The following is a 25,754-nucleotide window of genomic DNA, read 5'->3' as shown; positions in this document are numbered from 1 at the left end:
CCGCTTGACCTTCCCCTGACTGCTCCCTTCGCGGGTCTCCACCGCGCATGTTTGTGCGTGCCTCATTGCGTGATGTAATACGGTCCTTCTGATTTATCCGCGTGCAGCAGCAGCATCATCCTCCTCATCATCGTCAGCAGCAGCAGCATGCTATTACTGAGAGGCAGTTTGCATACGGATTAGGCTGTGCGGGTTTTTAGCGGGAGGTGAGGCGGATTTCAGCACCGGAGCTGACTGATGCTGGCGCCGCGTGCTCAGGTGATGCTGCGCTCGAGCTGCTGACATCCTCCCTCCCCCACCCCTCCCACCTCTACCTCTCTCTCTCTTTTTTCTCTCTCTCTCTCCTCCCTCTGCGTGCATCCATCCCCTCCGTCCCTCCTCGCTCCGCTCCTCTCCTCCACACGCACAAAACGCTCTGTCATGGCGTCTTCCAACCATGTTACCCCCACCAACTGTAGCTGGTGGCCCATCTCAGCCATGGATGAGGACGGCAAAGTGGCGGACGGAGAGGAGTGCGAGGAGCCCACGGCGGAGTCCAAACCTTTCAACAAAGACAGGCTGGTTTTGTACCACTGGACGCAGTCTTTCGCCTCACAGAAGGTAAGACCTGGAGCAGAAAATGAAAATGGAGATGGCTTCACGTCTCTGTGCATGCTGTTTGTTTGCTATATATGACCGAAGCATGTCTGCATCTGGGCTTGTTTACCTCCTCCTGTGTGTGCAACACAGTACCGCCGCAGCGGGATGTTCATTTCCTCGACATGCAGCAGACATAAACGTGTCATCTGTCATGCATGATGACAGCAGAATGGTTCTCTGTTTTAGTTCATGCAAATGTTGTGCAGAGCTAAAGGCCTTTTCCCTCTGAAGCAGACCATATGGTGCTGTTTTTATGCCTTACTCGAGCCCACCTTTTGATCACCACAGATAATAAATTATTAGTGAACTTCCTTGAATGAGCCTGTGTCATTAAAACCAGCATTTAAGCTAGTCAGCTAAACATAATACATACATAATAACAACAGCATGAAGCCTCCAAAACTGGCCTTTTCAACAACAGCACACATAAAGCAATATTTATTCTAACCTGCACTGTATAAATACCGCTGCATTACCTTCAGGGGAAACGTTTGTCCACAAGACGCTGAATTGCTTTTATGAAAATGAGAACAATAAATGCGTTTCCATTGACTATATAAATACGCAATTTGGCATTTCAAAAGTAAATTCACTTTGTGGAAACACGCCAACTTCAAAAACAAAATCTCGTTTTTCGATAAAAAGTTTTAGCGCTAGAACACGTGAAATTGGTTTCCGCATCAAAGGAGTCAAGAACCGGATGTTGCCACTGGCACAAACCACGAAGAAGAAGAAGACAGGAAGTAGTTGGAGGATGTTTTTATGGCGAACTCATTTATTTAGTGTGATTTTAAGTGGATTAATCATTTAATGTAAACACCGCAATTGTGAAATTGTGTTTTTGTCAACATCAATGAAATATTCAGAAAGTCTTGTGTACATTTGTAATGGAAACACATCTAATGATGTTTTGAAAAAGTCCAACAGTTTGCACATTTTTTTTACCAGAATCAGCTGGGCTTCTGGAGGATGTCATGTTCTTCAACGGTGGTGTTAAACTCAAGGCCCACGGGCCAAATCTGGCCCACAGTAACTGTTTATGTGGCCCTCCAGACTATAGATTATGTCATACATTGAACTTTAAGATGCATTGTGCGCTAGAATATTAATTTTTTTGTCAAATCAAATCTGTTTTCATTATTGTAGAAACAAATTACATCAATGAGATGCTAAAATTTTAAGAAGTACTAATCAATCGCGGAGAAAACTGGTTATGGTTATTAACACATTCTGCCCTTTGAGGACATTCGTGATCCTGATGTGACCCGAAATCAAAATTATTTCGACACCCTGTTCTACAACATTAAGTAGGGATTTTTTTATTTGTTTGTAATATTTGCATTCTGTCAGTTTATCTATTTTTTTATTGTACATTTATTTAACCAGAAAGTTTCTTGAGATTAACACGTGTTTTTAGCAGACCTGCCCAACATAAAATACATAAGCAAAATAAAATAAGTCAGACTCAATAAATTACAGAGGAAGGTCCTGTTTAACTGTTTCAGGCCCAGAAGTTTTTTAAAAAAGCTTCAAACTCTCCCAGAAAAAGCACGACAACCCCAAAAAGATTTTAAATTTGGGTACTAAAAGAAGAAGTGAACTCCAGAAATACAAAAATAAACATCTTCCATGATTGGAGATGACAAAGAAAGGGGGAAGAAACCAGATGATGAAGTAAATAGTGATTCATTCTGTGCAATGAAAGCAGAAGGCATTTATAAATAATGTATACACAGTTAAGAACATTAACAATGTGGCCTTTACTTATGAATCAAATCTTTATTTTAAAAACACAAGCTCAGTTTAGCATTTAGCTTCTTTAAAAAATGCTCAATATCCACTTTGAAAGCCAGGCTTTCATCCAACCCAATACCTGAACACTTGTAGAGCTAATAAGGTTTCTGCCTAGTTTATAAAAATCTACATAAATCAAAATATGGGAGAAATTTCTAGAAAATAAAATTAATTCCATTTTATTCACTTTCACAACCAGTAGTAAACAGTGGGGTAGGCCAAAAGTAGTCGGAAAACCATTCAGAACCTTATGAATAAAGTAGGACATCATCTGCATAACGGTGCACTGTCATTAATGAAAGCAGCAAATTAAACAAGGCCCAAGAATGTGCCTTGGGGTATTAAAATCTCAAGAAGACTGAAGTTATACTTGTGTGTGAAAACACTGGCATATGTGAAATTTAGCTTTCAAACCATCTAAAAGCATCAACAATGGTTCCTGATCAGCTGGTCCAGCAAAAATTTACCAAAGTAAAGTTTTATCAATTTAGTGTTAAAAGAAATGATGATCCACTAATATGCTTCATGATTGTAACTGTGGGATTAAGTTTTCTTGAATCCTGATACTTTATAATGTAACAAAATGTAGATCTTCTCATCACTTTTAGTGAAGTTTGACCCTCTGCTCCATCGTTTTGGGCTTCCTGGCCTCAATCTGAACCTGGTCTTCACACATGGATTATGCATTTATGTCAGAAGTCCTTCAGTACTTTATGTGGGATTATCGCTAGTGTCAACTGGCCCAGAAATAACCAGCAAGTACTTTGATAATGAATAAATCTAACGATCCATTCAATCACAAATGCAAACCATTTAGGGATTTTTACAGTGTTAAAGATAAAAATAAAACAAGCTTCTTGATTTGAATTGCTCTTTTGGGAAAACTGTTTTCATGATTTTGGCAGAAAGCGTATTTGTTGTTTTTAAATGGTGCAGAAAATAATATGTTTTTGCTGTTCTTAACTGTGTTATCCTACAATGAGAGATTCGTGGTTCTGAATTAGTTCTAGCAAACAAAAATGTTTCCAAACAGCCTAAGTTGACTTTCTTATGGGGAAAAGAAAATGTTTAATCGTATTCAGTTAGCCATTTAAGTGGCAGTTCACGGCAATAGGTGGGGGAGGGGCAACACTACATCACACCAAACCTCAGGTTACTTTTTCCTGTATATCGTTTTAAATGGCATGAAAGAGAAAATTATTGCAGTTCAAAACAGTAATTTTTAAAACCTTGATGCTGCTAATAAAACCATGCAGACTATTGGCAGCCCAAATTATCCAGTTTGGAAAAAACAAGCACATCTGGAAGGTGCCAAATAACTCCAGTGATGTACTGAATCCATTAAGCATTAAATATTTTTGCAGATGTAATAAAATAATTCACATCAGGGCTGAAATGATTAATTGGATTAATGGCGATAAACCAATTATTGAACTAATCGTCAACTTTCATTTGCTCAATGAACAGCACATTTAGAGCCGTAATTAAGCCAAAACTCTACAAAATATACACATTTTACATTTAAGATTAAAAAAACATTTGCCTATAAATATGTTCTACCCAAAACTCCTCAAGTGGCGTAGTTTTAATTTCACCCAGTTCCAAAAAACTATCAGTCATCTTTTGCTATATATTTATTAACTGGATAATCAGAAATTATTTGGAGTTAATTCAAGCAGATATTAGAATATATTTTTAGCTGCAGACTCTTCACTTGCTACAAATGATCACTAAATGAATGCTGCTGTTGCATTTTAGACAATGAAATTTTTCTTGTTTAAAAAAACATTGAATTGATTGTATTTCTAATATTGCATAAAAAATGCGTGAATAAAAGCAAATTTGCAAAATGTGCCAATTTTTCATCTTAAGCAAATATTGTTTGATTTTTTTTATCAATAAAATATTTTTTATATTTTTATTTAGCACTTTTTCTTTCTTTTTTTTAAAGTACAAACAACACAGCCGTGTGGTACAAGTCAAAATAAAACAAACAAGAAACACTGGGATAGAGAAAGGGAAGTAAATAAATTAAATATATTACATATTATTTCCAGTTGAAAGCAGATTTAGAATTTTAAATTTGATTAATGGTTACACTAATTGTTAATTAAGACAGTTGTTATTTTCAGTCCTAATTAACAAACTCATCTCTGGTCTGCATGTGGAGAAAATGACGTCTAAATGGGCTCATTAGGTTCTGGGTGCTTAAATAAGTGTATTATTAATTAATAATGGATAATGCTTACTCTGCATTTTCACCTTAGAACCTTTAACCTGAGTTTTTTATGGCTATATATTTCTGCTTCCTGTAATTGCATTGTTATGAGAATTAATAGGACTCATCGTCATTGCTTGTTATTCACCGGTGGATCAAACGGATTCAGGAATGCTCCTGAGTCGGTGGGACGATTTGTATTTCTCCGCTCTGCAGCCGGATAGCTGATTCTCAGGCTCTGATCTGATCGGCTCCGGTCCGAGCTGCTGATTGAAACGCTCGTCACTCAGCGGAGGGTAAACACAAAGCTCGTTGTCATGATTATCACTACAATCTTGGAGCTGGAGTGGCTCTCAGATCATGTGTAAACAGCGTCACAGACTGGCTTCTTCTGAGGCTCCGTGAAAAATAAAAACACACCAGCCTGCAGAAATGATTTGTTGTTCCCCTAAAAAACAAAATATGGCGGCTTTTTTTACGGTGGCATATCATAGGGCTATACTAAAAAATAAAAATAAATAAAAATACGAGAATGAAGTCATGATATTTCAGAAATGAAGTCGTATGAGAATAAAGGTGAAATAAGATCAGAATAAAATCATAGTATGTTCAGAAAAAAGTCATAATCTAGGAAAATAAAGTTGAAATACTATAATAAAGTCATAGTTTTATAAAAAGAAATGAAGTTATAAAATTGCAAGCAAAAAGCTGATGTATTATGAGAATAAAGTTTAAAAACCATGAGGATAAAGTCACAATATTACAAAAACAATCAAAATTTTGCGAGAATAAAGTTGAAATTATGTGACAAAATCATCACAATATTTTGAGAATAAAATCAGAATAACAAGAATAAAGTCATAATGTTATGGTAATGAGAAAGTTGAAATAAGATGAGATTAAAATCTTAATATTTTTGGAAAAGTCATAATTTACAAGAATAAAGTTGAAATAATGTGACAAAAAAGTTATAATATTTTGAAAATAAATCATGTTAACAAAAATAAAGTCATAATGTTATGAGAATCAAGTCGTACGAGAAAAAAGTTGAAGTAATGAGAATAAACTCCTGAATAATGAGGATCTGTGCTGTTTTCTGCATTCGTGATGCTTCACTCCATCCCTTTTCCTGGGCTCTAATATATGAATATAATGTCATATTTTCGTCTTATTGTGAACACAGCAGATATGAAAACGTCAGAGATGGATTTAGCTCGATAACGGCACATTTATGTGCAGCCGCAGCGATCGATCGCGCTCCGGTAACATCAGGACCTGCAGGTCAGAGATTTACATCTCCAGCAGTGAGACTGTCAGACTCAGCTGTTTCACATGCCAGTTTCCCTCAGGCCAATCATGTAAGAGTTAGCTTCTGGTTTTATTTTTTAGTGTCGTGATGTAGAAGTGGAAGGGGTTAAAGGTCATTGCAGATGGAAAGATATATTCTGCACTTTTTGCTGCTTCGCTATTTCTATTGTTTTTATATTATTGTGCAAAGTCATCAGATTACAGATTTACCCAACTACCTGCACTTGTTTAAAAAGTTTGTTTAAAAGAAAGATTTCTGCAGAAGATAGCTGTCTTACTTCATTTCAGCACGTGAAGCTGTAAAGGAATTAATCAGAAGTTGATTTTAAATCTAATAAGGAGACTTCTGCAAAAGAGGACAGATGATCGTAAAATTCATAATTTGTGTCAGCCATCTGTGTCTCCTATTAGAAATGTGGCTGGCACCAAAAGGCCTCATGCATGAATCTGCTTTGAAGGTTTTTTCACCTGAAACACTGCAAAACATAAAAATCTAATCAAGTATCTGTATCTAGTTTCTGGTAGAGCTGTGTAATAATATCGATTTTGTGATATATATCGATATTTTCTTTCCTAGAAAAAAATCGATATTCATCCGCAAGTATCGTAACATCCAACTGTCACCTTGCTCACTCACTGCTTGCTTCGCCGGGAGAGTGATTAGGTCATCAGGCTTAGAGTGATTCCTTCAGATGTTAAGTGTCGAGGTTAAAAAGGTATCAAACTATTCAGAGCAGGTACTTGGTGCACTTTGTTTACTTTACAAATGCATGTAAGCTACAGTTTGTACTGTTTCAATTAAACATGTTTTCTCGCACTTCTTTGATTCATTTTATCCAGCTGTCGACTTTAAGTCTTTGTCCATGTCCAACCAGAGCGAGGTGTTGTGTAGTTGGTGCTTTTAATCAGTTTTCAGTTAAATTAATTCAATCCAACTCTATAACAGTCACAAAATGTCACCAAAATCACTCTGTCCCTCTAAAATCTTTCAGAAAATTGCAAAAGTGTATTGAATTGTATCATTTGCTGAATATTGTAATATATATCATGTCATGAGCAGAATATCGTGTATCGTATTGTGAGATTATTGTATCACTACAGCTCTAGTTTCTGGTGCAAATATCTTAGTAAACTTAAAATAAGACAAAATAACTTACAAGTAAATTTTTAGCAAGATATAAGAGATTGCTTTGAGTCAATGATTTCTTAATATCCTCTATCTTGCTAAAACGTTACTTGTAAATCAGTTTTGTCTTATTTCAAGTGCACTAAGACATTTCCAATGAAAGCTGGACCAAAAATACTCTTATTTCCTGTAAAAAAATGACATTTTATAAGCCCTGAACAAGCAACAATAACTCTGAAAAACCTTGTGGCAGGTCTGTTTTATTTACTTCTTAGGAGCCCAAACTAAAAGTTGTAAATATTATATGCATAGCTGGAAGTGTTTGGTTTGATGTTAGTAATATATGTAGTTTAAAATTAGTTCTTCATTTGCAATAAGACAAAAAGTTGATTTTAGCAGAATATTACAGTTTTAACTAAACATGTAAGCAGTTTGTAATCTGTTGCCCTCGATGTTTAGCTACCAACTCATGGATAAATTGTTTTTTCTTTCGTTTTGCTTTACATGTTTCATTTATTAAGGAATAAATGCTGCTGAGAATTTTTATTTTTTGATGAAAATTATTCCAGAGGTGACGGGAGTTTCAAACTTATGTTTCATTCATTCAGACTGTACACACTTGGACAACATTAACACCTTTTCTTTCGTAGTTGGTTTGAGTAAATCAAGAATACTGTTCTTAATCATTGGCTGTGAAAGTGAGTATGACACTTTCACGTCCTCAAAAGCAGGTACAAATTGTCACTTGGACTCGGTCCAAAATGTCTTCTGGCTGGTAGCTTTTGTACATGAAGATGTTGGATGTAAAAAAAAAAAAAAAAAAAGCTGCAAAAGGTAAATTTTCTGTAGTTTTAAAGCCAAAACCTTGTCAACTTGTCACCTCGAATTTGATCTTGTTGAGTTTTTCCTCATTTAATTATGTTTTTCTCAAAACCCAATAATTATTAACTTGTTCCCAATCTGTTTTAATAAAAAAAAAACCCCGAGCTAAATAAGAAAGTCTGACACATTTCCATTGTATCTTTTCACCAGACACAGTGCTACCTCTCGCTGCAGAGCCAGAGCTCGTATTTTGCCTTCCAAGCATCTGAACATCTTGGCATCATTAGCAGAGAGTGACTAATCTATCATCACAAAACAAACTCTTCTTGCAACAGTAACTGTGTTATTTGTGGGCATCCTTATGGGACACCTTAGTGGTATAAAACTGCAACTTGACATTGAAGAACTTATCAATCCTGGATTTAACGCATTACTCACAGAGGTCTCTCTTTTAGACAAGCAACATCTGACTGCATTCATTCCTACTGTTAAAATCAGTGAATTAATTTAATGTAAAAACATCTTAGCAAAGATTAAATAAGACTAAATTGCCTGTACTGCAAACTGAATGTTTTAAAATTAATAAAATTATGCTATTGTTTACATCTGGAAATTTTGTGCATCCACTCAATGCTGGAGGGCAAAAAGACGATTTTCTTTTTTTACTTACCATCCATAGCCGTGCTGCCACAGAAGAAACATTGAAGAATAATTGTAAATCACTCGTATGCTGAACTTTTCTTGCTCTCTGTGTCAGCTTCGCTGTGCACACGTTGCCATAGCAACTGACTGACAACGACTCCACTAGTATAATGTGCCAATCATTTCCCACACAAATGAAAACAGAACATTCAGTCCATTAGAGTATTTTGTTTTCAGGCTTGATGTTTATTTTGTGATTATTAATAAGTGATTGCTGTGATAGATTAGCTACCACTGCTGTTTGCTAAGCTAACACAGCAGAGGTTGATTAGCTAATTTAAACACCTGGTGATCTGTCAGAGTTGGTGTTTAATTAGACTTTTTTTATTTTTGTTAACTGAACTGAAAGACACTGAATTCTGCAGCACATCTGCATTTAAGGTTTTCAAAGTCAAGCTAGCATAACTGACCTTCTTCCCTCTTCTTCGCTGTTATTTTCTTAATTAAATTTTTTTCCTGACCTTGTATATAGTTGTGTAATTTTGACAATTAGCATCACTTTTCTTTTACATATCAGGCATACATTTAAGATTTAGCACGTTATGTCGACAACTTGACAGCTAAAACCAATAGTAGTCATCGTCGAGGAGCAGCTTTTTTGCACATCATGTCACATTGCAGAGTGTCTAAAACAAACAAGCACTCATATGTTGTGATTCATCTGCAGTGACATCCTGTTTGTTTGGAGCTAAGCCGTGTGTGTCTGTGTAATTTCAGGTACGTCTAGTGATCCATGAGAAGGGTCTGGTGTGTGACGAGAGGGATGTGAGTTTGCCGCTGCAGGAGCACAAAGAGCCCTGGTTCATGAGACTGAACCTGGGGGAGGAGGTTCCCGTCTTCCTCCACGGAGACACCATCATCAGCGACTACAACCAGATTATAGACTACATGGAGAAAAACTTTGTGGGAGGTATGACATGGGGGTTGTAACTAGGCCCGCCACAGAAGTTATTACGATAAACAACAGTATTGTTGTTTTGAGAACATTTTCAAATAATATAATACAGGATCAATAAACTTTAAATTTTAATGAATATTTAACACTGGAAGTAGAAGACATTTTAAATATCTGAAATAAATAAACACCTTCTCTACGTTTAGATTTTTTTTATTTCTGTAGCGCTGATAGATTCAGCTCTTCTGGTGCTCTGCTATCTGATTTTTCATTTTACCTCCCAATAATCACTTCTCTACAAAACGGAAAAACTTTAAATATTATCTATTTACAAGATGTGCAAAGTGCCCTTCAGATTTATTAACACCTTGATGATGATGATTAAAAAAGATTTATGGCGTTTTCTCTGCTCTGTTAGATTAGGGATTAAAATGGAAACATTTATCGCATTTTCATTTTGTTTGGTTCTCTTTCACACTGAGTTATGTCAAATGAACCAAACATTTTGAGCAACCTGTTCCCCTGCTCACCTGTGGGGGCGCTGCATCAAGAACTACAAAAGGAGATGACATGAAAACCTCTGAACAAGAACGCAACTTCCTTCTTCACCTATAAGCAACTGAGCGTCAATCGACTATCGATAAATATATATTTGATCACAAAACAGACAATGTTAACATAATATCTATGTAAAAAAATAAATCTTATCTTTGTAATGATAACATAGAAAATTATATTTTCTTATTTTCCACTTTCTTTGGTTTCTGTTGACAGACTGTTCCACAGATTTGTTTAGTTCTGACTTTGCTTATGTCTATATATATTTTTCTCTGATCCTCCTAAATTACAATCGCTATCTTTTAATAAATCTTTTCCTTTTCAATATGAAAAGGAATAATTTGGGGCTTGTTTGTGTTAACCAACTTTGACATTAACTCAACAGGAGAAGCAATTTATTATTAATAAGAGCTAAACGTCTGATAATTTGCATTATAAACAGTAATGACTATGCATTTGTTGCTGTTGTTTTTTATCAAAGGATTCCCAGAAGCTGAAAACCAAAGATCCAGTAAAACAGCAGGAAGTTTGTGCACGGTTCCAGTGCAGCTGCTGGTTCTCTTCATACATTGTTCATTTGGACTAACAGGGACAACTGGAAGACATTCCAAGGCCGCCTGTCGTCCTTATATGGAGTGTCAGTATGAAGTCACTGCTGCGTCTTTGCTCCAATGTCACCAAAACCATCTCAAATTATTAGATAAAAAAAAAACTGGAATGTTTCCCAGAGAGGAATCTGAAAGTGGTTTCGAAAATAGAAGATTAATTTTTGTATCTTGAAGCTGTTAGTAAATATTGAGACTAAAATAAACGAGCACTGAAGGTGAAAAGCAGAAACAACATTCTTATACAAAAGGTAGGGAGCCATTTATCATTCATTAACCTTGTCTAAATGGTGTTGAAGACAGATCTTGTTTTTGTTAAAGGTGACCTGTTATGCTGCCTTGAACAGGTTAGGTCAAGTCTTATATTTTTTGCACAAAATTATTCTTGTATATGAGCTGTTTTAAGGCATCTTGTCACTTTATATCCAAATAAGTTGCTGTCTAACTCAAAATGTCTGCAAACAGTTGCACAATTATACAACCATACATCTTTGAAAAGCAAAAGTGGAGCCTGCTGCACACCCAACAAACCATTTTTGTTTTTAATTTGATTTTAATATGGCTGAAATAGTTAGCGTTTTTAATTTAATTTAATTTTGTTAATATTTTGAGGAATACCATTATGTCATTTTTGTAATGTTTGGACATCACAAATAATAATCTCTGCTATGGTGAAGACTAATGGGGATCCAAATGCAGCAAGAGGTTTCTGAATGGCAACTCAACAAAACACCTGTCTTTTCCATCAGCCATTGTACAGAGTACACAGTGGTAAAACCAGCCGACCAAACGTGCTCAGCTTGGGATGCGAGGTATCTTTGGAGCACCGCTGGGGTTGCTAGGCAACGGCAGAGCTCCACTGGGGTTGCTAGGTAACGCACAGTACCTTCTGATTTGTGACGTTACATTCCGGAGATTTTTGAAATGGCTAATTTTCCTAACATAAGAAAAACATGAACTTATTGCCAAAAACCCCCTGACTGGGTGGGTTTTCCAAGCTCATGGTTGTTTTTTTTAGAAGCAGTAGGAATCCAAATGGAAGTACAAAAAAGTGCAAAGTGTGAATTTTGTGCAATATGTCCCCTTTAAGAACAGTCAGAAAATGTAAAACAATTAAATTTTGTTTTTTGTTCCCTTTCTTTTCATAAGACTCCTTACTTTTTGGATAATTTAGAGATATTGTTACTATAGAAATCAGACTACTTTTTTGCTTTGTTAAAATATTGAATACTTAGTTTATTGCTGAGCTTTAAAAGTAAAAATATATTTATATATTTTAGCCTGGATTGCACTGCAACAAAACACACAGGAGTCAGTGTATGGCACTGCACAGTAACTCCAGTGTTGGCTGTAGTATTCTCAGCTGAGATGTTATATAACACAGATGGTCTCTATTGAAAGCAGCAGATGACCAGACTTTCTGCTTCCTCTGAAACAAAATGCAGCAGCTGAAACCTCTTTCACTTCCAGACTCCTACATTTTAAACCAATTCTGCACAACTCCAGCATTTACAGCAAAACCAGAGACACGGATGTCTTTATGTAATCTATAAAGTGTTGAAAAAAGACCCTTAATGCTGTAAAACCAGACATCCTGCTGGACAAGCTTTTACCCAGAATTCAGTCTGAGATATATGTCTTGCAGGCGTGTTTTTTCTCTGCATTCATATCCCTAATGTGAGCTGCAGCCAGCCTCAGGTGCCTCAGAGAAACTAAATATATCATGTCTTTTATTTTTAAACTACGTTGCACAAACAGTGCTGTGAGAAGTACTTCCTCTCTTACATCTTTCTTCAGGTTTTATTTAATCGCCTTTAAAAGTTTCAAATCATGTAACAAAATTTAAGAAGACAAAAATAACTTGTTAAAATAGAAAAAGTAGTTTTTAAATGTTGATTTCATTCATGAAAAAGCAAAAACAATATCTGTGTGATGATAAACTAATTAAACAAAACATGTCTGTCAACAGGAAGTAGGCTGAAACATATCAAAAAGCAAAATATTATGACTAGATATGATGAAATTCTCAAAGATTTTCAGGCTCCTATTTAATTTTTATTTCACTTTGTATGTAGGCACTTTGTTAATATACAATTTATATTATTGTCACATATTTTTACACTTAATTGGGTATATTTTGTTTCTGTGTTGCTGCAACAAGTGAATTTCTCCACTGTAGGATTAATATTCTATTTTATTCTTGACTCTTTGCCGGTTATCACAGGAGTGGAACAGAGTATATATTATATAATATGTTATATATTAGGAGAAAAGTTGATTTCATTTTTTTTCTCCTCCATATTAGTTTAATATATTTTGATTTTTTCATGTTTTGTTTGAGTTCACAATTTGTATAATAATGTGTAACACATGACAAAGTCATAGCAGTGCATGCTAGCAGAAAGCAAAACTACTGCAGCTGATGAAATGTGAATGAATGTGAAATGTGATGAAACAGCAGCTGGGTTTACGTTACAAAGTTATGCAAAACTTTGTCGATATTAAAAAAAACACAATTTTGCAATTGTGGCGTTTCCATTAAATAAGAAATAGAATTAAAATCACACGTGAATAAGTAATTAAAAAACACTCTGCGGTGTCTCCTTCCTACAACTTCCTGTTGTCTTCTTCGTTATTTCCATCAGTAGTAACATCTGGTTGCTGATTTGGTTATTGAACGTAGTGTAATACAAAAATAAACTAGGTTTTATACAAACACAGTAAATTTAAAACAAAAGAACAGTAGTAAAGTATATTTACACGTTCGAAGGAGTGGGTAGAAGTATGAACTTATTTTTACACCCTCCTCTCTTACATTTGTTATATCATCCAATAAATTCATGTTAACTTGATTTTAACAGCCTTTTTTATTATTTTCTATATCCATATCAATAGCTAATACAGTGAATTCATAATTACATGCCATTATAACCAAGCATCATTTTTAACATGTTAAAAAAAATTCTACGTGAATGACAACTTTTTTTAAAATTAACAATTGATAATAGCAGTCACATCATGTGACTCGTTTGATGAGACATAAGTGTTTCCATTGGAGTTTTGTGAAATACACTAATTTTGATAAACCTGAAAAACATAAATGAAAAACCTACGTTTTCTTTTAAATTGTTGTGTTTCCATTGACCAAATTTATTTTTCTTAATTTCAGATTTCTAAATTAAACTGTCATTGGAAACGCAGCTGCTGAGGCTGCAAAAACATTTTAGCCAATGGTAAAGAACAAAAACTAAAGTTTAGCCTCTTCTATCTTATGTATAACACTGTTGGGAAGTTCTTTGTTCTATTGTTGTAACATTTGCATGACAGTGCAGAAGCAGACCTTCAGGACCACTGCATGGTCTGCACATCTACAGACTGATTACTCAGCATTCTGGTGCGTTGCCAAGTGCAGCTCTGCTCTCCCTTTTGGGAGCTTCTCCACCGGCTGAAAGCAGCTGTCTGATCGTTTCTGTTGGGTCAGAGATGCTGTCCCTGAAAATGGCTGGCTGTGATAAACAACGCTGCTGTTCAGTCATTAACGGTCAATGCTGCATGTCAGCTGCAGATCACTGTCGCTCCTCACAGGTTTGATGGCATTCTCTGGCTTAAGCTTTCCAACTTTTCATCAAGATTTGATTAAAGTGAAACATTTCAGTTTTTGCTTCCTCAAACCACAGGATATGACTCCGAACTTTAAAGTTGTAGTATGTAACTTTCATTAAAAAAAAATTCTGTTTTTTTTTTTGTTTTTGTTTTTTTCATATTTGTTAAAACTATGAAGTAAATGTTAAAGAAACGCACCCGGTCAAAAACAACCAATCAGAGCCAGGAGGCTGGTCAATGCTAATGCTAATGGCGGAGAAACAACTTACCTTTACAGGAAAACTGTTTGTTAGCCGTAATCTGTGGCTATGCTAACTAGCCTTAGCATTTATGGCAGGCTATGCTAGCTGCACCGCAGAAAGCAAAGGGGAGGTGTAAATGAGCACCACTACACTGAGGATGATTGACAGCGCTAAAACCCGCCTCCTAACTGTGAGGCGGGTCTTAGCATCACAGTGCTAACTGGAACTTATCCCAGTTAGTACTGGGATAAGGCAGAGGAGCTCAGTTTTTTCATGTTATCTGTTTCATAACATAATGTGAGGATTTAGTGACAGTTTCAATAAATATATTAGAAAATATTTAAATATATATATACATATGTATATATATTTCTTAATAAAAGTTGCATAATGCAGCTTTAATATGAGTTGTTTTTTTGTTTGTTTGTTTTTGTTTTTTTTTACAGAATTTAAACTGAGTGAAGCTAAAACTGGAGGAGTTCTGGGTAGAACATTTAAAAACAAATACATATATTTTATCTTAAATAGAAAATGTGCCTTTTTTAACAGTCTTTATACTCCAGTTAACTATTAATTGATTACTAAATTAGTTGATGATTATTTCAACAATCGATTCATCACGATTAATTAATTTAATCATTCCAGCCCTAAATGTACTTTTTTGCTTCGTTTTTGCAGTTTGTAAGAAATGTTTTCTCTGACCAGCAGAGACATTTTGGTAATTTTGCAGAAAGTTACTGAGGAGTTCTGGAAATATCTCGATTTGTTTTTGGATCCATTGAACGTCAGAAATGCTACCTTCTCTTCGTTTGTGTCTCCCTCCTACAGAGACGGTGGCTCAGCTGATTCCTGACCCGGACTCACCTCTCTACGACCGCGTGCAGCAGTACCGCCACCTGCTGGACGGCCTGCCCATGGACGCTTACACGCACGGCTGCATCCTCCATCCAGAGCTCACCACTGACTCTATGATCCCAAAGTACGCCACCGCAGAAATACGTAGTAAGTGACGCCAGGCATGAATCTGCATAACTCCGTGGTTCTTACAGGAGGAAAGGAGAAAGTTTGAGTTGTAGAGTTTTCAAGATATTTCAAAACAGCTTTTAATGAATTAATGCTGTTTTAGTTATGGCTGGACAATAAATCAATAACAATATGTCGCAACAGATATATGACCAAATATTCAGTATATAGAATATTCACTGATCTTTGATCCAGAATCGCCCACTCTTTGGTTACCTAGCAACAGGTTACTGGGCAACAAGCAGTTTCAAGTCCCCCCCCCCCCCGAACTTTGGTTACCAAGCAACGACCTGTTGAGTAACTTGCACATCTGCAGTTTCAGGTTTTGCCACTGTGCCTCAAAACTGCTTAATAATAATAATAATAATAATAATAATAATAATAATAATAATAATAATAATAATAATAATAATAATAATAAACACAGGAAAGAAAACTGTGGATAAAAAGGAAATGCCACACCACCAGTTTGGTAGTATTTCAAATATTTAAAATAAAAAAACCTAATAAATAATTATTAATATCAACTAATATGAAACACTCATGATTAAGTTTTTCAGCCATCTTGTCCAGCCCTACTTATTGTGTGTTTTTTACGTTAAGTGCTATGTATTTAATTTTTTAAAATTATTTTCTTTTAGTTACTTAGCTGCTCTGTTTGTAATTTTGCTTGATTCTTGTAAAGTGTCTGAGTTTTTAGAAAAGCACCATATGAATAAAATGTATATTATTATTTATTTTGTTAAATAAATAAAACAAGATTAGTATTCATTGCTACCCAATTCTTTTTCAGATGTAAGAGTATGTTAAATTGTAACTAAACCCGCCCCCCCAAAAATGGGCGGAGCCAAGAGACACTAAGGGGCGTGGCCAAGTATGGTGATGAGCAGACAGGGTAGGACGAAAGAACTACTGTTGCTTGATTATAAACTCTTTGGCTATATTTAGCGACTTTCCAGACCTTATCGTGACTTTTATTAAAAATAAAAAATTTGCCAGATTTTGACAAAACTGTAGGAGAATTTAACAGCTTACACGCCATTTGACCAAAGGGGGCAGCACTGAGACGGTTTTAGGCAAAATAATATGGAACTAGACAAATTTACACAAAAATGTCCAAATTCAGACAGAAACATAAATATGGAACCCTAAATAACTTATTTAGTTTATCAGCAAATAGAGCGTATTTTGGGTTACTTACTTTAGTTTTTTTTTTTTTTTTTAAATAAAGAACTAAATATTTAACTGATTATTTGAAAGGGGGCATTATTTTCATCCAAATGGGTAAGCACAAATATCTCCACTGGTTATTTATAATGTTTAAAAGACATTATATATTACCGCTTGATAAGGTTTTCTCCTGTGTTCAATAAAATAATGCAAAAACCCTTAACGTGTGTAACTTCAGGACACTTGGCTAATGCTGCAACTGAGCTGATGAAACTGGACCATGAAGAACCTCAGCTGACAGAACCGCATTTGTCCAAGCAGAAAAAGCTAATGGTGAGTTTATAACAAACCAAGTCTTCTTCAGTTCAGTTTACTGTCATTTTCAACCTCCAGCTTCAGCAAACAGAGTCGACAAGCAGTTCACATTATTTAATGAAATAGAGAGTAGAAAGAGACATTCACATATAAAAACACAATGGCAGATAAAATAAAATCCAGTGTATATTTAGTTTTATTCATTCAGTCCCTGAAAGGAGGGATGAAGAGTAGCTTAAATGAAGTAAATTAAATTATTCACATCCCTAAAAATGTTCTGGTTGAGTTTCACTACAAAATCATAAAATCTTACCAAGTTTTGTTTTAGCATAAATATTTTACTACACTTGAAATAAGAGAAACTAACTTAGAAGTAACTTCTCAGCAAAAATACAGGAGTTTGTTTTAAGTCAGTACCTTAATATTGATGAAATAGTAATAATTTACAACATATTTTCACATGTTATAAGTGAAATAAATATTAAAGAATTACTGACTTAAAATAAGCTCCTATGTCTCACTAAAATGCTGTGAGGAAGTTATTTATGTTCTACTTCAATTGTACTACAATATTTGCACATAAAACTAAACAAAAATACTTTGTAAGATTTTATGTTTTTGCAGTGTTTTGGACTGATTCTGTTGTAACTACAACTACAAATTTAACTCTTTAAAGAAACACTTTAAAACATTATAATTAACTCTGATTAATGATTTCCAGGCAAAGATCTTGGACCATGATAATGTGAACTACTTGAAGAAAATCCTGGGGGAGTTAGCCATGGTTCTGGACCAAGTGGAGGCTGAACTTGAGAAAAGAAAACTAGAGTATCAAGGTAGTTTTCAAATGACAACACAAAATAAAACAAAAACAACCTAAAACTGTTGATCTTATTGCTGCTGTTTTACCTCACAGGTCAAAAGTGCGAGTTGTGGCTTTGTGGACCTGAATTTACGCTAGCTGATATCTGCCTTGGAGCCTTGTTGCACAGGCTCAAGTTCTTGGGACTTTCTAGGAAATACTGGGAGGACGGCAGCCGGCCCAACCTGCAGTCCTTTTTCGTGCGTGTCCAAAAACGCTACGCTTTTCGAAAGGTGTTGGGCGACATCCACACGACTCTCCTGTCAGCAGTCCTACCTAACGCCTTCCGAATGGTAAAAAAGAAGCCGCCATCTTTCTTCGGGGCCTCGTTTCTCATGGGCTCTCTGGGTGGGATGGGCTACTTTGCCTACTGGTATTTAAAAAAGAAATACATGTAGTGAATGCCCTCTTGTTGTGTTAAATGTCTGTGTATTTGTGTGATGCTTCAACTTTTCTGTAATGTTTTATGACTGCAGGAAAATATAATGAATCTATATAGAGAACACTATTACTTACCTGGGTACACAAAGAAATATGAAAACATTCCATAGTATGAATTTAATGACAGCACATTTTATGGTAGTAAAGGCCTTTGTTAACTGTTCATTTCTGAAACTTGCAGCTTTTGTGCATGCAAGACCTCATTTCTTTATTTATTATTTATTTTAGTTTTAGTTTTTTGGAGGCATGCATCATTTCCACACTGAAAAGAGAGACCTGGTTAAAACGTTGAGCATAACCAACTCTTCCATTTCTTTGAGTTTCCAGCTGATAAAATCACTGCATATAAATAAATATGTTCTGAAAAGTGCTGCTCTGCTGGAAACTGCCAGATAAAATGCTACGGAGGGATTTTTTTTAATACAGGTTTTGTTAGGAGTATGATTTTTAAATAAGAGGAAATTGTTTTTGCTAGTTAGCATTAAGACTGGTAAACGTTTTTGATCTGTCTGAAATATATAAGACTTATCATACAAATATCACCAATACCCCTTCAAAAATATTTCAAACTACCACAGTTGTGCGTTATTAATGCATCCCATAGGTATTTTTATCCTTGGACAGAGTAAAGTTAGCCGTTTTCGTATAATAATTTAACTTCTTTTATCAGGACAGAATAAAAATAAAAATGATGTCCAGATATCTACAAAAATATTATTTCCCATATTCCGTAATATTAAAATCCATTTAATTTATATGTTGCAAATTGTGGTCACCATAATGCTACAGTTGTTAGCATTAGTTTAGCATGAAAACTAGAAAAATAAGTTAGACTTTCAGAAACCTACAGAGTTGACCAAACTAAATCCCTGCAATTCCTGGATTAAAATAACCTGAATTAATTTTCATAACTTACAAAATTAACTGTGGCGTTATTTCTTCTGAAGTGTTTTTACCCTTAGATAAAGAACAACTAGCTTGTTTTATTTGTTATTTTTCATACATCTCTGATGCTAAACTGGAGCCAGTAGAAAAAAACATAAATATCTACTTGAAGTGATGCACTAAATATTTATATCTATCTACAAAACTTAAAACCAGCCAAGGAAATGTTTTTTTTTTGTCATGATTTAGCCTTTGGACCGGGAGGTTAGCAGCAGTTTCTCGTCTGTCAGCAACGCTAACTATTAGACCAGTTTCAATAAAGAAAAAACTTTAAAAAACAAGTTAGGAAGAACAAAGTATTTATTTTTAATGTTTTTTAAATTGGTGTAAATTTCAAAACAGCCCCAAACCCATTTGTTGTTAATTGTTTTCGCCACAGAAAGAAGATAGCTATCGTTAGCATAGCATAAAGATCAGAAAAAGAATGTACAAGATCACTTGTACATTCTTGTTAGCTGTTTTTTACCATAATTTCTAATCTTACCAATACTAAAATACATAATTTAAACAAGAGATATGGTCATAATAATACAATAAAATACTGATGTGAATTTCTCAATTGCTGCAAATTTAAAAGTAGCACCACAGAACAGAGATGATTATTGTTAGCTTAGCATAATGACCATGAAAGGATAAAAGCTAGCTTGTCTTTGGCTAAAACTTATAAACTAACCAATCTGAATCTCACTAATTCTCCTTGTAAAAACTTTTCAAATTCTTACACTATAGATAACATTTATTGTTTATCTACAAATTCAAAATGAGCTATGGAGGTGTTAACGATCTCTCATGTCACCAATTATAAATATTGGGGATATTTTTTTAAACTCATTAATAAAGGCCAAATAATACAGTAATACACATTATTTTCCAAACTCAAGCAAATATAATTTTTATATTGAACTAATTTGTTGCATATATGAAGAGCAAAGTAAGGGAATGTAAACTAGATATAATTATATAACTAAATTTACCGGTTATCTTCAAAGTCAAAGTGAGCTCTGAAAATGCTTTTTGTTGGGTATTTTTTGGAAAGAGAAAATTAGCCGCTGCACATTTTTTGCCAATATTAAATGTTGGACCTTATTAAAAAAGTTAACATTGTATTTTTTTTTGTTCAACCCTCAAAATAAATATTTTACACATTTGTATAAAAAACTAGGAGTGTTAAATCCACAGGTGGAGATAAATGGTTTACATATGTTTACATGTTTTTGTTTTATTCAAATCAAGTTTTCTGCTCTACTTCTGTGTACAATCACTGTGTAAAACCTGCAAACTGTTTTACTGCAGATTCTCAGTGATTTCCAAAAGGTTTTTGAATTGTTAAACCAGGTCACATTATTTCCTGCAGTCAAACACTTCCTCTGATTTCTGATCCAGTTTTCAGTTTTTATCTCACGCTAACAGACTGTAGCTTTACTGAGCCTCATAGTGACAACTCTGCTCTCTTCTAACCCACAGAATAGTGATTTTTTCCAAAAATATCAACGTAATTACTACAATGTTAGCTCACAAAATACCACAAAGACATTGTTAAATTATTTATTTTCAGCTGCACAGGCTACACAGCACACCTCGGATCATTGTCATAAACTTTGGGTGTTTTAAACGTTACACTTAGCTTTTACAATTATTGAAATTTAAGTTCTGCATCTGTGGCACCAAAAGTTGTATTAGGTTTAGGGTGTGTGTGTTTCATTGCATGGGTCCTGTTTAATGTTTAATGCTGTGATGGGTGGTCACTTTGTGTTGACAAGAGGTAAAATATGCTAACTGTAACATTTAAAGCACCTGCACTGTTCAGTGTCCAAGTGGTCGTCCTCAGCAATACCAAGCAAGTGAAATTACGTTTAATTGCTGCTGTTTGTACGACGCCGTATTTGGGCCAGGAAATGAAAAAAGGAGTAAATTTCCATCAAAAAAAAAAAAAAACTCAGATATTTTGAAATTAATCTAAGAAATTTAACAAGAAAAAAAGTTCAAAAGTCAAAAATGTTTGATTTTCAAAACTCAAGATTTTTCCAGAAAATTTTGGAGATTAAACTAAAAGTTTTCAACTTTTGGAGCTCAAACAGGTTCTTGTTCTTTCCAGAAAATTTCTCAAATTAATCTCAGGATTTCGGATTCCTCTTCTCACAAATGTTTTACTTTTGGGGCTCAGAATTTTTTTTATTCTTTTATTTTTCTAGAAAATTTCTTACGTTAATCTCTAAATTTCAGATTTTTTTCTAACAGGTTTTCAACTTTTGGAGCTCAGTAATTTCCTTGTTTTTTCTAAAGTTTCTCAAATTAACCTCAAAATTTCTGAATTTTGACTTGCACGTTTTCAACTTTTGGAGCCCAGAAATCTCCACCTTTTTTTCCAGACAATTTCTTAGATTAATCTCAAAATCTCTGAGATTTTTGGCAGAAATGTACTCTCCTTTTCTTTTACCTGCTGTCCTGAACACGCTGTCGTATGTTTGGTACCAACCCCCTTTTTGCCGGATGCAATGTGTTTCCAGACAGATTTGTTCTTGTAGAAATTGCTTATCTATGCCAACACACCGAAGTTATGAATGAGATGGAGATTGTTTCCCTTTTTTGCAAGCCTTGCAAATATTTGTACTTTTCACTTTAAGTTGCAACTTTTTCCATTTTTTAACTCTCCAGACTTCTGTATGAGTCCACTCCCAAGCTGTGTATTGTTTTATGTTTTCATGGACTATATAGGCACAGAAATGTAACTTGGGAGTGTAGACCAGTACCTCTGCGTCCATTCAGTCAGGTTGTGGTAACCCAGTGTTTTAGACAAACTGATTTATTTGTATTTTAGAACTGACAGAAATGAGTGGCAAATGTGTACAAACTATTGTAAACAAAACTGCCTGCTGACGTTTGTCATGTAATATTTTAACACTCAGATTTTTTTGAGTGACTATAAAAACGGGAGATGATGCTGAGGATGGAGACACGTTGTGAAAAGTCATAACCAGCCAATCATTGTGTTCACTTGACCAACCGTCGTCATTTCAAGCACAGGCCGCAGCACCACTGGCTGTTTTTATTTGCAGTAAAGGTTCCTAACGGGTTGAACCTGTTCGGACCAGAAATCCCAGCTGTGGCCATTAAACCTCACTATATTGTTTTCATTTTTATTTATTTTTTTAATGTTTCTATTTGTGTTAATATGCATTTATTTATGGTGCTTTTTATGATGTTTGTTCATAAGCCTTAATTTATTCAGTTGCCATCAATGACAAATAAATAATGGAAAATGAAATCAAAAGAAACTGTTTTTTATTTAGTTATTTTTTAATTTCAATAAAATTGACACCTGGAAACTACAGGTAGTGATGTAAGTTACACTAACAGAAGCTTAAAAACAGAAATGCTTACAGGAAATACATTTTGTTCCTCGTTTTCTTTTCTTAAATATGAATTTTAAAGAAAGAAGATGACAATCGGATACCCAGCACCCTAAAACTTTGTGCGTCAACACTTGGTTCCCTCTGAAAAGATAAATATGTTAAAATTAACTAACTTATATACGGCAAAGCGTCTGATAATGGCAGCTGTCATACAAACACACAGACATAAAAGCATTTAAACAGGAGGCAGCAGGCTTGGACTAACACGGTGATTTCCAAACCCAAGGATTTGAAAAAACAAAATCAGGGATCCAGAAATTATTTCATAAAACAATAAAAAATATTTAAAAATCACTCGTACCAGAATTTTTTTTACAACAATTATTAGATACAATTAAAACGGCATGATTATTTGATATAAAAATTTGCATCTTTTATTGGATTTACACTTATGCATCCCATTTGTTGTCGGAAGTTAAATATTCTGAATATAAAGCTGAAAAAAACAATATGGCTGCTGCATCTTTTCTTCTTCTCTTCTCAGAAAACATTAGTGTTTTTATTCATGAAGTGCAGACAAATCATTTAAAGTTGATTTGTAAAACTTGAATATCTGATAACATTTCAAACTTTTAATTTTAGCTTCCCAGAATAAAAACATGCTGCAGCTTTATTAGAAATGCTTTCATTCTTTCTGTGCTGCGGTTTAGAAAATAGCAGCCACTGAACTAAACATGTGTTGAATACATGAGGTAAGTACAAATAAAGGCAGTAAAAATAAATAACATGCACTTTAAAGAAACACTTTTGTTGGACATCATTGTAGACATTTAGAGGCACAAATTGTTGCTTTTCTACCTTTTTAAGCCATGTTCTGGGGGAGGGTTAAGTACTTTGTTGCAAACATCTGTAAAATGACATTCTGTATGTTATTAAACTTAGAAAAAGCAGCTAAATTAAATCCTGTTTGCAGGATTATCAAGGTAGCTTTCAACATTCAGCATCAATGGCAAACAACCTCAAATGATGGCACTTTTTGAATAAATGCAGACAAACAGTAGTGTGTGCTACAAATTAAGCTAAACTGTATTTAAATAATGTTTTGTTTGCCTTTTTGTTTTTTTAGTCTTCTCAAATATTTTTAATTCATTTCATTTTTGGCACACTTTCCAAATCATTTCTAAACCGATTCCTCTAACTGAGGTGAATGAAATTTAAAAACAAAGTAAGTGAAAACATGCAGATGTTTCTGACACAGTGGAGCGTTCTTCTTGAACTGCATCTTTATTCAGTACAAACGCTTAACCTCTGACCCCAAGAGTCGACACTTTTGGTAGATTATTTCTCTTGTAACATGGGAAAAATGTTATAATGAAATAATCTGAAAATGGAACGAGAACTTTTTCAGAAATATTAAGGAAATAGCGACTTAAAACAAGCTCCTGTTTCTTGTCGAAACGTTGCTCGTAAGTTAATTTCGTCTTATTTCCAGTGTACTAAGATATTTTCACTAGAAACTGGACCAAAATCCTTGATATGATTTTGTGTTTTCAAACAAAGCAGCCTTCCTGTCAGGATGGAAAAACTTGACACGTCTTCAAGTTTCATGTCCAGCTTGGACCCGGATATAAATTACCTATGGTTTAATGAAGCTTGTAAAATCAGCGGTGTGCCTCAGGCGAGCTGCTTCTGTTCTTTCTGCTGGCGCTGCAGCGGCAGGCCCGGTGAGAAAGGCTTCTGGTACCAGTACCGGTACGTCAGGTACCACCCCAGCAGCCCGCACGCGGTCCCCAGCAGCTTATCCTTCGGGTCGTGAAAGTAAACGGAGGTGCAGGCAAACATCCACACCCACGTCGCCACAATCAGGTTCAAGGCCACGTACAGCAGGTTGAGCAGCGTCCTGTGCAGCCCGGTCGTCTTCAGCACCGTCATGGCGGACGTTTCCTCCATGATGAGCAGGGAGGAGTAGCAGAGGATGAACGAGTGGCCCGAGATGTCGTGGCCCTGCCAGTGGAAGCCGGCCCCCCTGCAGGCAGCTTTCGAAGTGAGCTTGTTAGCAATGTGAGCGGTTTGGCTTTCAAAGCAAGAGCCCGTCACATCCTCGATGTAGAGGAAGGTCCCAGTGCAGACGTACCACACAGCTGTTGCTACGGCTAACGCCAGCAGGCGTTTGAGCAGGGCGGAGAGGCTCTGGTTGGCAGAGCTGGAGAAGAGGAGGAAAGGCGTGAGCAGCAGCAGCGTCCATCCCCAGGAGACTTTGACGAAATACCTGCAAAGCAGAACAAATCACTGAAGTTTCCACGCGTTTATGTTTTTTGCCAAACCTTCAGAATCACAAAGTCGACTTGAGAATACTTTGTTATTGAATTTCTCATCTTCCAAACAAGGATGAAAAAAAAAATTTTAAAAAAACTTATTGAACCAGTATAAATTCACAAATTTATACGGAGGAACGTGGATGACAGAAATGTGATAAAACTAGTTAATGCAGTTGTGTATTTGTGTAAATATTGACTAACAGAAAATTAAAAATGCAAAGAGGAGATTAAGAGATTATTTTTCATTTAAAGGTACCCACACTTGTTCAAATTATTTTTTTTTAAATAATTTGAAGGTAGTTTATGAGCCGATTTGTGAGGACTATATAGAATCTGGAACATTAAGGATCAAAAAGAAATTTATGTCCACATATATTTTCATATGGAGAAATTTTTTTGCCGCTACAGACAAAATACGGACAAAATAACTATAAGGCGCAGATAATATACTGATAAAAATTCAAAAGATTAAGCAAAAGTTCAAATGGGAATGATCTAGAAAACACATAACCAACCCTGGAAACTGCTGAAAATTCACAACTTTTCAAGACTGTTCAGGGTCCCTGTGTTTCAAAACTCTGCATAAACTAAATCAAAACCAACTTTTACAGACACCTAAGGTAAAATTAGGTGTTTTATTTAAAATTAGGGGAGACCGGGTATGGTTGTAACACTTTTTGCTCCAGCACCTTTAACTCACAGAATTTTTGAGCTAAAGTTTTCAAACTTTTATACAAAATACCCACATTTGTTTACTACAAATGGCACTAATTCAAACATCTGCAAGAATATCACAGACCTCATGAGTTCATGTC

At 35.1% G+C, this 25,754-nt stretch overlaps 2 protein-coding genes across 3 annotated transcripts in view; one reads left to right on the top strand and one right to left on the bottom strand.

Moving 5' to 3' along the window:
• The first annotated feature begins 72 nt into the window (after positions 1 to 72).
• On the top strand, positions 73 to 21,196 carry gdap1l1 (ganglioside induced differentiation associated protein 1-like 1). Of its 2 annotated transcripts, XM_015053888.1 has the most exons (7): positions 73 to 258; positions 459 to 600; positions 9,327 to 9,519; positions 15,341 to 15,514; positions 16,944 to 17,038; positions 17,742 to 17,856; positions 17,937 to 21,196. In XM_015053888.1, the coding sequence occupies exons 2-7, from the start codon at positions 478 to 480 to the stop codon at positions 18,278 to 18,280; spliced, it is 1,044 nt and encodes a 347-aa protein (XP_014909374.1). In that variant the 5' UTR covers positions 73 to 258; positions 459 to 477; the 3' UTR covers positions 18,281 to 21,196. The 2 variants fall into 2 exon arrangements, with proteins under 2 accessions (XP_014909374.1, XP_014909373.1); XM_015053887.1 differs by lacking the exon at positions 73 to 258 and having other exon boundaries at positions 267 to 600.
• A 1,345-nt stretch (positions 21,197 to 22,541) lies between these two features.
• The window catches only part of fitm2 (fat storage inducing transmembrane protein 2), a 12,564-nt gene continuing 9,351 nt past the window's right edge, over positions 22,542 to 25,754 (bottom strand). The window contains exon 2 of the mRNA XM_015053889.1: positions 22,542 to 24,890. Within this exon, the coding sequence (XP_014909375.1) occupies positions 24,296 to 24,890 (595 nt within the window). The 3' untranslated portion in view covers positions 22,542 to 24,295. The remainder of the gene's footprint in view (positions 24,891 to 25,754) is intronic.

The sequence above is a fragment of the Poecilia latipinna genome, unplaced genomic scaffold (assembly GCF_001443285.1).
Source record: "Poecilia latipinna isolate Pla-1442-1.1 unplaced genomic scaffold, P_latipinna-1.0 Scaffold1212, whole genome shotgun sequence".
Classification (NCBI taxonomy): Eukaryota; Metazoa; Chordata; class Actinopteri; order Cyprinodontiformes; family Poeciliidae; genus Poecilia; species Poecilia latipinna.
This window is presented reverse-complemented; position numbering and strand designations above follow the sequence as displayed.

Excerpts from the sequence above, each read along its gene's own strand:
- gdap1l1 (XM_015053887.1), top strand. The coding sequence starts at position 421 with ATGGCGTCTTCCAACCATGTTACCCCCACCAACTGTAGCTGGTGGCCC. Across the intron at positions 17,039-17,741 it reads CCAAGCAGAAAAAGCTAATG|GCAAAGATCTTGGACCATGA; the intron begins GTGAGTTTATAA and ends AATGATTTCCAG. Across the intron at positions 17,857-17,936 it reads AAGAAAACTAGAGTATCAAG|GTCAAAAGTGCGAGTTGTGG; the intron begins GTAGTTTTCAAA and ends TTTACCTCACAG.